The sequence below is a fragment of the Diceros bicornis genome, chromosome 28 (genome assembly GCF_020826845.1).
Source record: "Diceros bicornis minor isolate mBicDic1 chromosome 28, mDicBic1.mat.cur, whole genome shotgun sequence".
Taxonomy (NCBI): Eukaryota; Metazoa; Chordata; class Mammalia; order Perissodactyla; family Rhinocerotidae; genus Diceros; species Diceros bicornis.
Window position 1 is genome coordinate 28,996,324 of NC_080767.1, and position 14,078 is coordinate 29,010,401.

Consider the following 14,078-nt stretch of genomic DNA (forward strand, 5'->3'; position numbering starts at 1 on the left):
GTGTGGGAAATTTAGAAACCAACTTTTTCCACGCCATAAAATCCTATTTATAGAATTTCTTTTGTGTTCATCCTTCTCTCTGAAGGAAAAGAAGCTTATTTTTTCTGGAGAAGTTTCTACAAGGAGAAAGCTAAGAAATGATCAATATTCAGTTTTTTAAAAACCCCACTATCTAAACATCTAGGGGGAGAAAAAGACAACCCTGGCTTATAATGTATATATTTTTTACAGGCTATTGATATCCCAGGCATAGAATCTCACAATATTGCTGGAAAGAGATCATCACAGAAGAGGGGGACTTTGAAAGTCACTGAGGAGTTAATGACAGAGGGGGAGAGGCAAGGCCTCTAACACTTCTATTCCAGAACATTCTAACACACCATGTTGCCTCTCAGAGAATAAAACCCCCCAAAGCTATCCATTATGAAGCATATTAATATCTCCTTATGAGAAAAGGGAGGGGAAGGGGAAAAAAAGGAAAAGGAGAAATCTATTCTCTAATTTAAAAGGACACCAGGATCAGAAACCACACAGGGATGAGCAGGGATCACCAAGTGGAAAGGCCTCACATGAAGCAAATGCTCACCGTGCGGAGAAGCCGCCTCCATTTCCTAGAGATAAACCCAGTTTTGGCAAACTGTTTAATCATCTGCTTTGGAGATGGAAAATGCCGCGTGTGCAAATTGATGTCAAATTCTGATGTAGGATACATTTGGAAAACGTGTTCTTAGCGAATTACATAGGATGCCCCCCAAATTAGTAATCCAATGGAAGGCAAACAACAAAAATGCGCTTCCCTCAAAGAAAGGTGTCAAACTGAAGAATCAGATAATTTCTACTTCTTAGAGAAAGAAAAGTCTCCACACCCACCCAATTATTATGGAAAAAAAAAAAAGACAGAGAAAAGAGGCGCTTAATTCACGGTAATCTGTGCTACTATTATGCGCCTCCTGAGGAAATGACACGAAAAGCTGGTTTGATAGAGTTAAGTCTAGACAAGAAAACGAGAGTCCATTATTTCTCATTTCTTGGTGGAAAAGAAAAATAGAATATGTCCAGACTGGCATTAGCATAATTCACTCCTAAAACTGCTGATCTATGCAGCACATTATGAGAGATGGTCACTGAAAATAAATTCAATCGGATTGTGTGCGATTTTGTTCCCTCCAGTTCTCTTCAAGGAACTTGGAGAGAAGGGGTGGGTAGGACAGGTGAAAGCCGAGTTCAACTCCTGCGTTCACGGGGCAGCTCTGAGAGGAGTCTCTATCTAGCCCGCAAATATGTCTCCTGTGCAGAGCTCCAGAGAAGGGCACTTTTAACGTATGGCATAAATATTATTAATTCATAATGAAGCACAATTTAAACTGAAGTGGAAAGGAGAGAGAGAGGAGTTGTTAGCAAGAGAAAACGCTTGCTGTTAAATTTAGCTAGCAAGACTGAACATACTCAGAGAAATCTAAAAGCAGAGAATATCGTCTTTTACGATTCAGTCGCTGTCGGGATCTCTTGGTGCATTTTAAAAAGAAAAATCTGTCAATGGTTGTGCAATGTTTTCTCCATTTCTTCCTGCGTCCTTAATTACTCAGGACGTGTGCTGAGAGGGTGCGGAGGGAGGTGAAGACATACCTCTCCCTCCCTTCTCGCGGTCACCTTCACTCCCGCTAACAGTGCTCCGCCGCAGATTGGGAATGACGGCTGCGGGACCTAATAGTCTCTAACATCACAAAAATCTTTTTTTCATGCAAATGTCCTTAAAGATAGAGAACAAAGGGATGGAAAATCATAAAGCCTATCACATACAGACAGATTTGTCACGATATTTTTGACATCATCCAGTCCAGTCTGAGAGCATTTCAGGAATCTTCTTTGCTAGAACTATTCTCAGTTCTGTTTTGCTTTCCAGATTGTGCATGAAGACAGCAGTGGTCTTAATATGTCCCTCGGCCTCTCATACCAGAGGGCACACACTTGTGGTCTCTATGGGCAGTCTTGCTTTGACTAAACCCATACAGTGTTTAAAAATTATTTTCTGAATTGCCAACATCAATATACATGTATCGAGATTTTACATAAAAATCAGTATTTCTAGCTTCTCTTGAGAAATCAAAACCTCTGGTGATCCTAGTCCAGCAGCACCCCTTCCTGTTGTAGGGGCAGGTGCTCTCCAGGCTGCCACAACCCCACCCTCCCCATTCTTCTAGATCAGGCCTGCTGGCTTGTTAACGCCCCTGGAGGCAACTGAGGTTGTGATTCTTATCGTAAGGTATGTTTTCAAATCTCCCCCTCTCTCTTATGTTTTAGTAGAATTTTATTAGGAATTAAAAGGAAGCGTCTGACAGAGGCCTTTTGCTCTTCTTCCCTTCCTTCTTCCTGCCTGGAAGTCGACCATGATAGCTAGATTTTGAGCAGCCATCTTGTAACCATAAGGCAACCCTGAAACTTGAAGCACATACTTAGGATGGATGAGCAGAAAGACAGAGAGTGGGGTGTTGATCATATTGTGGAGTCATTAATCAGCTCTAGGACCCCCACTGCCAAACTTGCTGTTATATGAGAGAAAATTAATCTCACTATTTAAACCACTTATGGATGAGTGTCTGTTACTATAAGTCAAATGCAATTCCTAAATGAGTCAGAGGGTATCAGGTAGTATTCTCAGGGAAATAACAACATGTGCCTGTAGACTTTCTTGAAAACTCCCACTGCCTGATGGAAATAATAACCACAAGACTCCCATTTAACAAAGAGCTTCTGTAAATTAGGCACTGGGCCACGTGCTTTATGATATATTACATCCTAACCTCATGATAACCCTGCCAGGCAGGGGTGATTATTCCCATTTTACAGATGAGGGGACTGAGACTCAGAGAAGATAAAGGATTTGCCCAAAGCCACACAGCTATTAAGTAATGTACTTGGCTCTGAAGTCAGACCCCAAAGTCTGTGCTCTTTCCCCAGGGCTTTCTTTTTTCCTCCGACAGTGACACAAAGCCTGTCTCAAAATCACCGTGCAAACACTACTTTAGGGTGCCTGAAATGGCAAAAATCTCTGATGCTTCTGTTTACCATCCTCTCAGGAATATCAGAGGGCGAGAGTTAGAATTTATAAAATTCATTTGGAGAAAAGAGTATGACAAAAATGATTTCTGATTCAAGACTTCTAATTATTTGCTTTAGTGAATAAAACCACGAAGAGAGTAACTTTGAGGTGCAAGGTAGAAATATTAAAACCAATGATGAGAAAAACATCAGCCACATCGGACGCTGGCAGATAGTTTCTCTGAGGTGTAGAACACACAATCCTAGGCTGTAGGTCGTTTCACCCCCATCTTATAGGATCACTGAGGTTCAGAGACAGTCATTAACTTACCCAAGGTCACACAGCTAGTAAGTGCTCCTCTATGGCCCCAAAGTGCCCCAGGGGGTAGAGGCAAGTTAACAAATAATTCTCAGGAGATTGAGTGGCAATGGCTTATTTTGTAGGCTGCAGCAAAAACACAATTTCTTTATCTCATGTTTTATCTTTAAAATTAATGCAAATTTTGTATTATACTCTATAATATAACCATGTTATTTTTTATAATAGAACAAACATATTGAATTATTTATCAACTGAATTATTTAACTTTTCTCTCTTGAAATTGACACTTTGGAAAGATGTGCCTTGTTTCTCTGCTGTGGCTTCGTAAATGCTCAGCACACAGCCACGTACCACTGGGAGAACATCACCCCAGCTTAAGATGCACGAGGTTGGTCTGAGTCCAAGGGGCAATTATTTATATGTGGTTTAAGCACCTCGTTCAAGGTGGCACAGAATTGTTTTTTAACCACAAGCATCAGGTTGTGAATGCTGTCACATCCACAGTATTTGTTAATGCATTCAACAAATAAGAGTCTGCTACGTGCCAGGTCCAGTGCCAGCCACTGGGCCAACTCAACCCCAAACGGGATACTGACCGGGCACCACAGATTCTCTCAGGAGCAGTCAGGGAGATTGGTCCAGCCAGATGTGAGGCTGGACTCCACCCTGCCCGAATCTCAAGCCAGAGGGGGCTGGTCTCACTGACCTTATGAAGGTCCGGAAGCCTGTTGGTCCCAACTTCATTGTCCCCTTGATTCCCAGGAACCGGATAAACAAGTTTGCCATCCTGTCCACCAGGCGCAGGTAGTTGAACTGCTTTGCGTACTTGGGGAACACTTGCTTGAGGCAGATGGAGGGCAGGTGGGCTTCGGGAGTGGTGTTGCCGTCCGAGGCGCTGGCCAGCTCACTGTCGGAAGGATCTTCCTTCGTGGCTAATGGCTTCTCAAGCTGCTGAGACCTGAAGCACATGAGGAATTAATGATAGAAGCAACATCTGCGGGGGGCTCTACAGCAAACAGGGCACTCTCCCTCGCATGTTTTCCTCTCCTTTAGATTCACAACCTCGGGAGGTGGGTATTATCAGTGTTTTTGGGGTGCAGACCAGAAAGCTGACCTCAGAGAAGTGACCCGGCCAGCTCACACCGCTGGTGTGTGGCAGAGCCGGGACTTGAACCTAGGGCAGAGCCAGGCCTGGAAACTTCCGCTTCCTCCGTCCCACCATCCTGGTTTCCCAATATGGACAACTTCCTTTACTGTGCTCGTGATTCAAACGAGTACTCTATTATGGAGCAGTCTGGGTTTGATTTCAAACTCCTACTTAGGGGTAGTAATTGAATAATTAAGAAATATAAAAATCTCATTGAGGGCTGGCAAGAAGCCAGAGGCACAGTTCAATGAACAATTTGCAAAGATACATCAGTTACCCAATTCTAGGAATAGGCACAATTACATTTTCTGGCTTAACTATTTTCTTATTTGGAACTCTTACAAAAAAAAAAATGATCATAGTGTTGTGATTGCTTAGTTTGGATATTTTATTCTGAAATTATTCTGATATTCAAGAAAATTAGCAGCTAGTAACTCTCAAATATCTACCTCTAGCTTGGACTGCTCTTCTCACCTCCAGACATATCCAACTACCACCTGTTTGACTTTCAGGATGGCCCACAGGCAATTCAGACTGAAATGACCACTTCCCCTCACCCCAGATCTGCATTCCCCATCTCCTTGAACGTCACCACGGTCCACCAGTTACATAAGAATGAATGCCAAGTCCTCCTCTCCCTCTGCCTCTACAGCCAGTCCTGCCTTCTCAGGATTTCCCGAAACCGGCTGCACTCTCCCCTGCCTGGGCTTGTCCACTCTCACCTGGACTGTAGCGACAGGGCCTCCTGCCTCCAGCCTTTCCCATCCGTAGATCCATCATCCACACTGGTACCCCAGGCACCCCTTTTAAAACCAACCTGGTCGGGTCACCTGCTTGCCACAACTCTTCAGTGACTCCCAAGAGCCTACACAATTAAGTCTGTACTCCTCATTCCAGTACTCAAGGCCCTTCCCGATTTCTGTTCCACTCTCCTCACTTCCCATCACTGCCCTAGACACACTATTCCCTCCAAGACCTTGAACACTCCCCCCACCGCCCCACTGCGCCATGCTACCGCCCATTGGCTTGGCCTGGAAACAGACTCCCTGCTCCTGGGCACCCAGCTCCCTTCCACACTCTGTGCCTCTCTCTGCACTTGCCCCTTGTCTCATTTTCCTGTCTCCTGTCCCGCCCATAGCAGATCTGGGGCGGGTGTAACCCTTTCCCATCTGCATGTCCATTCCTGAGGCAGAACCCTGAGCACGTTGTGCATGGTCAATAAATACTGCCCAATTGGCTAATTGACCCAGGAAAATTAGAACCACGTCTCACTGTACAGAGCTCAGTACCAAGGCCATTCTCTACTCTTTTCTTTATTAAATGACCTCGTCCTCAGGGCTCTCACTTCCACGCATGCCATCAGCACCACAGCTGGGGTCTTCATACCAGCTCTCCTTGGCCCATGAGGCCTTCCTTTGGCCCTGGCTGCCTGGCACACTTGTCTTCCACTTTCAAAACCAGCTCAGGTGTCTCCTTGACCACGCCGATGACTCTCTTCCATGTCCCACTCCTGTCCCTAGATGAGCTTCTTTGTTCCCCTTGTCATGCTGCACTGCATTTGTTTATATGCCAATCCCTCTGACTATTTTGTGAGCTCATTGAAGGCAAGGACCACATCTTATTCCACTCTATTTCTATAGCACCTGGCATGTATTAAGTCCTTGGGAAATGTTTCATTGAATTTGTTGAATTGGGCAAGTTTGCTTTGAACAGCAAGGTAAGCCTAAATAGAACATCAAGGTTATGATGCTTTGTACCCCGGAAGCTCTTTTAAATGGGAAAGAAGTTCGATAGAGAAACAGCGTGCTTGACAGCTCTGCCAAAATGGTCTCTTCACACGGGTCCAAGGAGCCAGCCTCTAGGAAGAGAACCCCCTTGCGTGAATACAAAGTCCTGTAAGTTCTGCTCACAGTTCCTTCTGAGTGGGTCTTGATGCTGGTCTCAAAGCAAGGACAGGCAGAGGGCGGAACCAGAACAGCGTGAAGGAAAACCCTTTTTAAAGTTCAGTAGTGTGGATGGTTCTGGGGAAGCAAACGCTCCCTCCTACAAAAAGGAAAGGCCTGATTCCTTGGCAGAAGAACACATTCCTGGGGCGGAAGGGGATGGTGCAATTTTCCTTCAGCTGAACTGGTTTTATCATCATCTCCTTCACCTTGAGACAGTAAATAAAAGTCAGGTGGGTACTTTTCAGGGGAAATAAAATGTTTTCGCATTAAGGTTATAAGAAGAAAGAGGAGGGAAAAAAAAGCAGCCCTGTTACTGGAAATTAGCTCTTAAATTAGTGGATAAGTGGCAATCACTGACTTTATAAGCACTCATTAAGTTTTTGTTAAAGCGAAAATTTGGAAATGTACAGTTTGAACGCACTCAATGACAATGAGAAAAGCTCAGAGTACTCTTTAATCAAAAAAACTGTCCCACATTTATGATCTGATTTGCTCTTCACATACCCTGTGAAGCAGACTGTGATATTATGCCGTGTTCCAGCTATGGAAACTGAGGTAGAGTGGCGAAGCACGCTGGAATTATAAATCAATTCCTCTAACCAGGGCTCTGTCCACTTTGCCACCCCATTATTCTAAAGCACGTCGTGATTCACATTGGGGGTTACAAAATAGTAGTCCTGTTATTTATTTGGTTTTAAATAGTTTTTTCATATTATAATAGTGATTCATGGTCTTTGTAGACATTTTGAGAAACGTATAAAGGAATCAAAATCATTTGTAATCCCACAACTCAGGGATAAACATGACTAATATTTTGATTTCTCATCTATATTTATGCAGTTAGGACCACATTACATGTAGTTTAAATCCTTCTTCTTATACTTTACATCACAAGTATCTTCCCACATGTGTTTTCATGAGCATCATTTCTCGTGGACATGTAATATTCTGTATTATGCCTGAACCATAATTTGATCAACCTTTCCCCCTCAGTTAGATATTGACTGTCTACATGGCCTGTCTGACTAAATAGAGTCTGGCGTAGGACCCTTAAGCCATGTGCTCCCTCTCAGAAACATAGCATGTTACAGCTAGAAGCAGCCTTGGAGGTCGTTCCGTCCAATGATGTCATCTATTTTTTTTTATTGTGGTCTAATGTACGTAACATAAAATTCATCATTTTAACCATTTTAAAGTGTATAATTCAGTGGCATTTAATACATTCACGATATTGTGTAACTATCACCACTCTCTAGTTCCAGAACATTTTCACAATGATGTCATTTTGGAGCAGAAAACTTAATCCCAGGTAGATAGGGACATCAGCTAATGGGTCATTTTATCAGCAGATGGTCCAGGGCAGTGGCCTCAGCTTGGGTTGCCCTGGTGATGGGGACCCCACCCCCTCCTGGGTACCTCTCAGGCTGGGAAGGTTTTCCCCAAGGGCATGTCAGAGGACGTCTCCCTCCAGAGTCTGTAGCCTGCATCCCATCCTCTCCCAGAGCTGCACAGAATGAGCCTGTTTTTTATGAAATAGCCTTTCACATTTCTTTCAAGGGTTGCTAAACTTACTGGATGATTACTATTTCCCATTCTTCCTGAATCCCAATTAATAACCTCAAGATGAAAAGGGCCATCAAAGCCACAGACATGATTTTCATGGACTCAAAACCACAAATTCGGAGGGAAGTGGTTTTACTCAACTGGAAGAAGGCAGTAAAGATATAGCTGATATATAAGAGGAAATAAAACGATGAGACATAGTGTCTTTGCTGGAGATAATTCCAATTATCACATTGAGATCCAAGTTATCACAAATACTGTAAAATCCTTTTCTTACTTAATAGCATTTTAATGGAAATGTTGAGCTTATGAAATAAAAGTGACTGGTAAAGAAAATATAAATCAAGTTTACCAGTCCTTTGGGGTAAATTTTTTTTATTGAATTTGGTGTATCCTTGATTCATTAAAATAGGGCAAAGAATCTTGGAATGTTTTCTCTCTCATTGTCTCAAAAATAAAATGGAATTCTTTTTCATTAAAACTCTTGTGAAAAGCCACCTATCTCTATCTTGCCTGGGAAACCTACTGTTAAAAATCATCACTGTTTATCAGGGACCTACTATATGTTAAGCTTTGTGCCAAGCAGCTTATGTATATTATCTCATTTATTTCTCAAACAATTCTATGAGGTAGCTAGTCCCATTTTATAGGTTAGGAATCTGAGGTCCAGAGAACCTGAATACTCACCCAACATCACAAATCAATAGTGGAATCAGAATTTATACTCAGGACTGTCTCACTACACACTCTATGCTTAGTTCACTATATAGTTCTAGTGCTAATGTAATTTAAATCAAACTGAAGACTTTTCTTCTTCTGTATAAACTGTCTATATTCCCAGAAATTAACAAAATAGGAAGGTAGATAGAGCAAGGTTAAAATCTAGTTTCAGAGAAAGTACTTGAATTCTCACAGAGAAATAATTTCCATTTTCAGTTAAGCATCCTTTCAATAATTTATTCATTCCTGAACAATTTCCCAAGCACTTACCTGTCCCAGGGGCCTCAGATACACGGGTGAGGTGGACATAGTCCCTGCCATCCAGAAGCATGTGACCAAGGGGAAGACAAGACCTATCTATAAACAATGATTAAGCAGGGTGGAAGGGCCAGGTGACCACCTAGCGGTGGAAGCTAGAGCATACGGAGGGAGGTTGGTTTGCTGCGTCTTGGTAGTGTACATGAAGAGGAACAGGTGGGAACGTGACCAGAAAGCCAGCATGGGTCTAGGTCTTATGGCATCTTGAACATCAGACGAGGGTGCTAGGATTTGGTAGTGTAGGAGATGAGAAGAATGTGCTGGATTTGGGGGAAAGGAGTGGCAGAATCAGAAATGTGGTAAAGATGAATGAGTCTGCCCACAGTGTGTGTTCTGAATTGAGGTGGGGGAGTGGACGGAGCTAGGAAGCTATTGGAATACTCTCGGGCAATGATTCTGAAAGCATGGTCCCTGGACCAGCAGCATCAGCATCACTTGAGAACTTGTAGGAAACACAAATTCTTGGCCTCATCCCAGACCTATGGACTCAGACACTCTGTGAGCAAGCCGGTTAAGCCGCCCGCAAACCCTGAGGGCGATTCTGATGCAGGCTAAAGTCTAAGAATCACTGGTCGGGGTGAAAGATGAACTTGGCAACTGCTTGGCTATGGAGGACAGAAGGGGAGACAACGCCCTGGATCTTGTTCCCCGCAATCCATGGCTTGGCAGGAGAGCCTGGTGGGCAGTGGTGCTGCCCTGGCAAAGGGAGGTGAGCAGGTTCCTTTCCCCGCCATTTGGACAAGACATGTCCCCCAGTCACTTGGGGATTTCAAATGCACATTGGCATTCCTGAAGAAACTGCTAACCATGCGCCAAAGAAGTCCCTTAAATTAGCCCAGCAGCTAATTTAAAGAGTCGGAGGATGAAGTCACTAAAAATAAACATAACTACCATGTAGCCCAGCTCTGTCACTTGATGAATCTCTTCCGTCACAGAGGCCCCATTTGCTTGATGGTGATGCTACCCTATTTGAAGAGAAGGCGATAGACTACAAAATGGGCGAGGCATGCGTTTCCAAATTGATGAGGACAAGGGCTTAAGGAGGGGTCTTTGTCTGATGTTCTGGTCCCTATAGGACCCAGTCCCATGCTGGGTCTGTTCCCACCCGCTCTCCTTCATGCCGCCGTCCCCTCAACGCTCACCTGGTCACTTCTACCTCCCTTGATCCCTTTCATCCAGAGCATGGTACAGCATCAACAGTAACAAAACACAATGGGGACGATATTGGTAGCACTTACTTTGTACCAGGAACTGCAATTTAAAAAAATTTAATCTTGATAAAATCCTACAAAGTAGGTGTTATTATTATTCCCATTTTATGGATGAGGAAACCAAGGCACAAAGATACAGACTAACAGGTTGTGGATCCAGGACAGAAACCCAAGGAGACAGGTGCCAGAGTCCTTGTGTCTAACCACCGCACTACGCTGCTTCCATACACGGGGAGTTATTGGGCACTGAGTACCTGCAAGTCAGGCGGGTTACCTCTAACATCTCGTTTGACCGTGGCAATGCTCCTACGAATTAGGTACTATAAGTAGCCCCCATTTACTGATGAGAAAAATTAGCTTCAGAGAGGTTCACCTACTTTCCAAAGGTCCCTTAGCTACTAAATGGCTGAGAGGGAGGATTTGAACCTGGATCTGTTTGAGTGCAGAGCCCAGGCACGTTCCACTCCATCATGTCACAACACAGTGGAGTTAACGCAGCTTCTCTGAACCCATTTTCCCCTCCCTTATGACGGAGAGAAGTCTCTTACTTATGGGGTGTGAGGCTTACGAGGGAGAGTGGCTGGGAGGGCACACAGCACAAAACTGTTGCATTGTTAAGCCTCAAAAACACAGCCTGTCTATAAAGCATCCTGATGAATCTGCTCGGGGGTAACTGACCTCTATGGGACGGTCTGGGAGCGACTAGCGCTTATGTGGACGGGGCTGTTCTGTTTTGATTGCCAAACAAATCAGGCCCTATTTTACAGCTATGGGCTCACACAAATCACTGACACACTGTGTTTGTCGCATGTCTGAGTTAATGAAGGCCCCGACGGCAACAGCAGAGACTAGTCTCTGTCCCTGCTCGGGATGAATTCCCGGAGCTGCCAGGCCGAAGTGCTGCAGGAGCATCTTCCTGCCAGGCCAGGCAACGAATTAACAAAAGGACAAACACGAGGCCTTGCTCTATGCCCCCATTTCCGCAAACCCAGATCTCACGCTATTTCAGACCTGGAAGGGCCTTGAGGGGTCATCAGGCCCAGTCCTCTCATTTTCCGGATGGAGGCATGGACAGCTCATTTTACAAAGACCTCCCAATCAGCTTCTTTTCTAACAGGGCTCTATCTGCTCTGCCCCTCCGCAGAGTGAGAGTTTTCACCATTGTCCCTCTTGCTTTCTGTCTCCCAGCACGGGCAGTTAGAGTCGATGTAACGTGCTGTCACACAGGCCAGGGATGGGTGCTGCCAGGCAGCTCCTCCCAGAGAGGCACCAGCCTCATGGTTGGGGTATGGGCCCTAGGGGCAAACCGAGGCACCATTGGAATCCCAGCTCTGTACTTTCTAGCTAGGTGACCTCAGGCAAGTCATATAACTTCAAAGCCTCAGTTTCCTCTTATATAAAATGGGAATAATAACGGTACCTAACCTATAAGACTGATGTAATTACAGAAGAAATGGATGCGTGGTGCTTAGCCCGGGGCCAGATACCTGTTAGCCACTTTGATTGTAACCACGGCTGTGTTGATCCTCCATGTGCCATCACCTCGAGAGGGTTGCTGTCTAGTTACCAGCCTCAATGGGAGAGATCGGTGTACACTTCTGGGAACTCAGGAGAATATGGGGTTTCTTTAACCACCTTCTGACATTCTGCCCCACTCCCAAACCCACCTAACTAGACACTAGACGGGCCTCCTGCTCCTCGACTGTCCGAGACTGCCCGACTGCCCGTAGGCGGTCTGGGGAATCTCACTGCAGGCTGCTTAGGGTCAGGCTGCACCTGCCCTCTTGTCTCAACCTAAATAAATCCTCTAAATGAGTCTCATTTTCTCGGGCCTCACTGGATAACTGCCCCTTATCTGATACCCTGGTTCTCAAGTGAGGATTACCGACGTCACAAAATAATACCCAGAGAGAGATAATCGCTGCCCGCACATAAAGAAAACAGCTAAACTGTGGAGTTAGAAGGGGCACTAGTGATCATCTCATCTCATTTTCCTTCTGAAATACGTAGGGAAGTTGAGGCAAAGCCACTTGATTGAGGTGAGGCATCAAGAAGAGGTGGTGGCGATGGCAGGCCCTGTCCTCCTGACTTCCTGTCAGAACCCTTAGAAAAGAAAAGAAAAAAGAAAAAAACTACACCTCTATTGAGCTGAAATTCCAGAGTGGCCAAAATTCTGATTCTGAGAAGCTTCAGACTCTGCCGGTACCTTGGCGGGCAGGCAGGAGGACTCCATTTGCCTGAAGGGCTGCGGAGCCCCTCTTTAAACCCACTAAGTAGTTGGCCGCTGTCTTTCTGTGGATAATTGGGCTTGTGCTTAGCTTCTCACTGGAACCTGGAGAAAGACTTCTCAAGTTACGAGCCTTGCCTGCGCCAGCTGCCCAAGGCACGCTGGGCCAGGTCCTTACTCTGGAGCAGAGAGCTCAGGCCCTCCGGGGGCTTTGCCCGCCTGTCTTCCACATTCCACACTCTTCCCTCCTTTTGTAGATGCTCCTTCCCAAGCTATCCACTTGAAAAACACTCATCCTGGGGCCGGCCTGGTGGTGCAAGTGGTTAAGCACACGCGTTCCACTGCGGCGGCCTGGGGTTCACCGGCCCGGATCCCCGGCGCGCACCGACACGTCGCTTGTCAAGCCATGCTGTGGTGGCGTCCCATATAAAGTGGAGGAAGATGGGCATGGATGTTAACCCGGGGCTAGTCTTCCTCAGGAAAAAAAAGAAGAGGAGGAGTGGCAGATGTTAGCTCGGGGCTGATCTTCCTCACAAAAAAAAAAAAAAACACTCATCCTTCACATCTTAGATTCCATATCACCTTTTCCAAAAAGCTTTGCACAGCTTTTGCAGACAGAATCAACCATTCCTTTCCATATCACCTTCCAGACTTCATACATCAACATCATCATCATCGTCATCATTTCTTCTTCATAGTTGTTGTCACAACCACACCTAAATGGTTATTTGTGCCACTGTCTGTTGGAAGCTTGTTTCTTTCACTGGACTGGAAGCCCAGGAGGGTGGGCACTGCTCTCGCTTGTTTATGACTGTGTCTATAGTCCCCACACGGTTCCTGGCACACAGTAGGTCTCAAAATATCTGGCAGCAAATATAGTCATTGTTTCAATGAGTTCTCACGACAATCCAATTGATTAGACACAATTATTAAATCGAGTTTACGTCTGAGGATACTGAAGCTTCGAGAGGTTGTCAGCTGCCTGTGTGACAAGGCTGGGACAGGAACCGGGTGGCCTGGCTCCAGAGGCCACATTTTTAACCCCAAGACCACCACATTCCTCTGCTCTTGGGTGCCAGAAAGAATCTTTCTTCCTCTTTTTTCTCCCAGTTACTGGGAAGATCCCGTCTATAGTCCGGGAAAACAAAGGTTTCCTAGTGGCAACAGCAAGGCGCTGTCTCTGTGACAATTGCAATCGGTGGTTGTATTAGCCTCTGTTTTACCACCTCCAAAATGAGCAGAAAAGGCCAACTTGAGGTTTCCTTGTATAGCTCTGCTAATGAAGGGATCCTTTTAATTACATACCCAGCGCCTGTCTGCAACACAAAGCCTTTTAATGTTTAAACACAGTTCTGCACCAAAGTATAGGGCTGTGTGAATACAGACAAAAAGTGGGGGGAATCCAGGGGTAGAAGTTATCCTCCGCCTAGACTGTAATTCGTTTTGGCATTCAATTTCATCCCAACCCAGCTCTTTTTCTATGGTAATCCGAATTCTCTTTTGTATACTGTGCACCCAATGAACCCTTACCCAGGGATTCGTAGGCATATCCCAAGTCAAATATCCTTCCCTCAGATTTCAGATG

The 14,078-nt window shown here is 45.1% G+C and overlaps 1 protein-coding gene across 1 annotated transcript in view; it reads right to left on the bottom strand.

Moving 5' to 3' along the window:
- Positions 1 to 14,078, bottom strand: part of TTLL11 (tubulin tyrosine ligase like 11) — a 235,951-nt gene that overhangs the window by 41,731 nt on the left and 180,142 nt on the right. Inside the window, exon 7 of the mRNA XM_058523936.1 lies at positions 4,068 to 4,319. Within this exon, the coding sequence (XP_058379919.1) occupies positions 4,068 to 4,319 (252 nt within the window). The remainder of the gene's footprint in view (positions 1 to 4,067; positions 4,320 to 14,078) is intronic.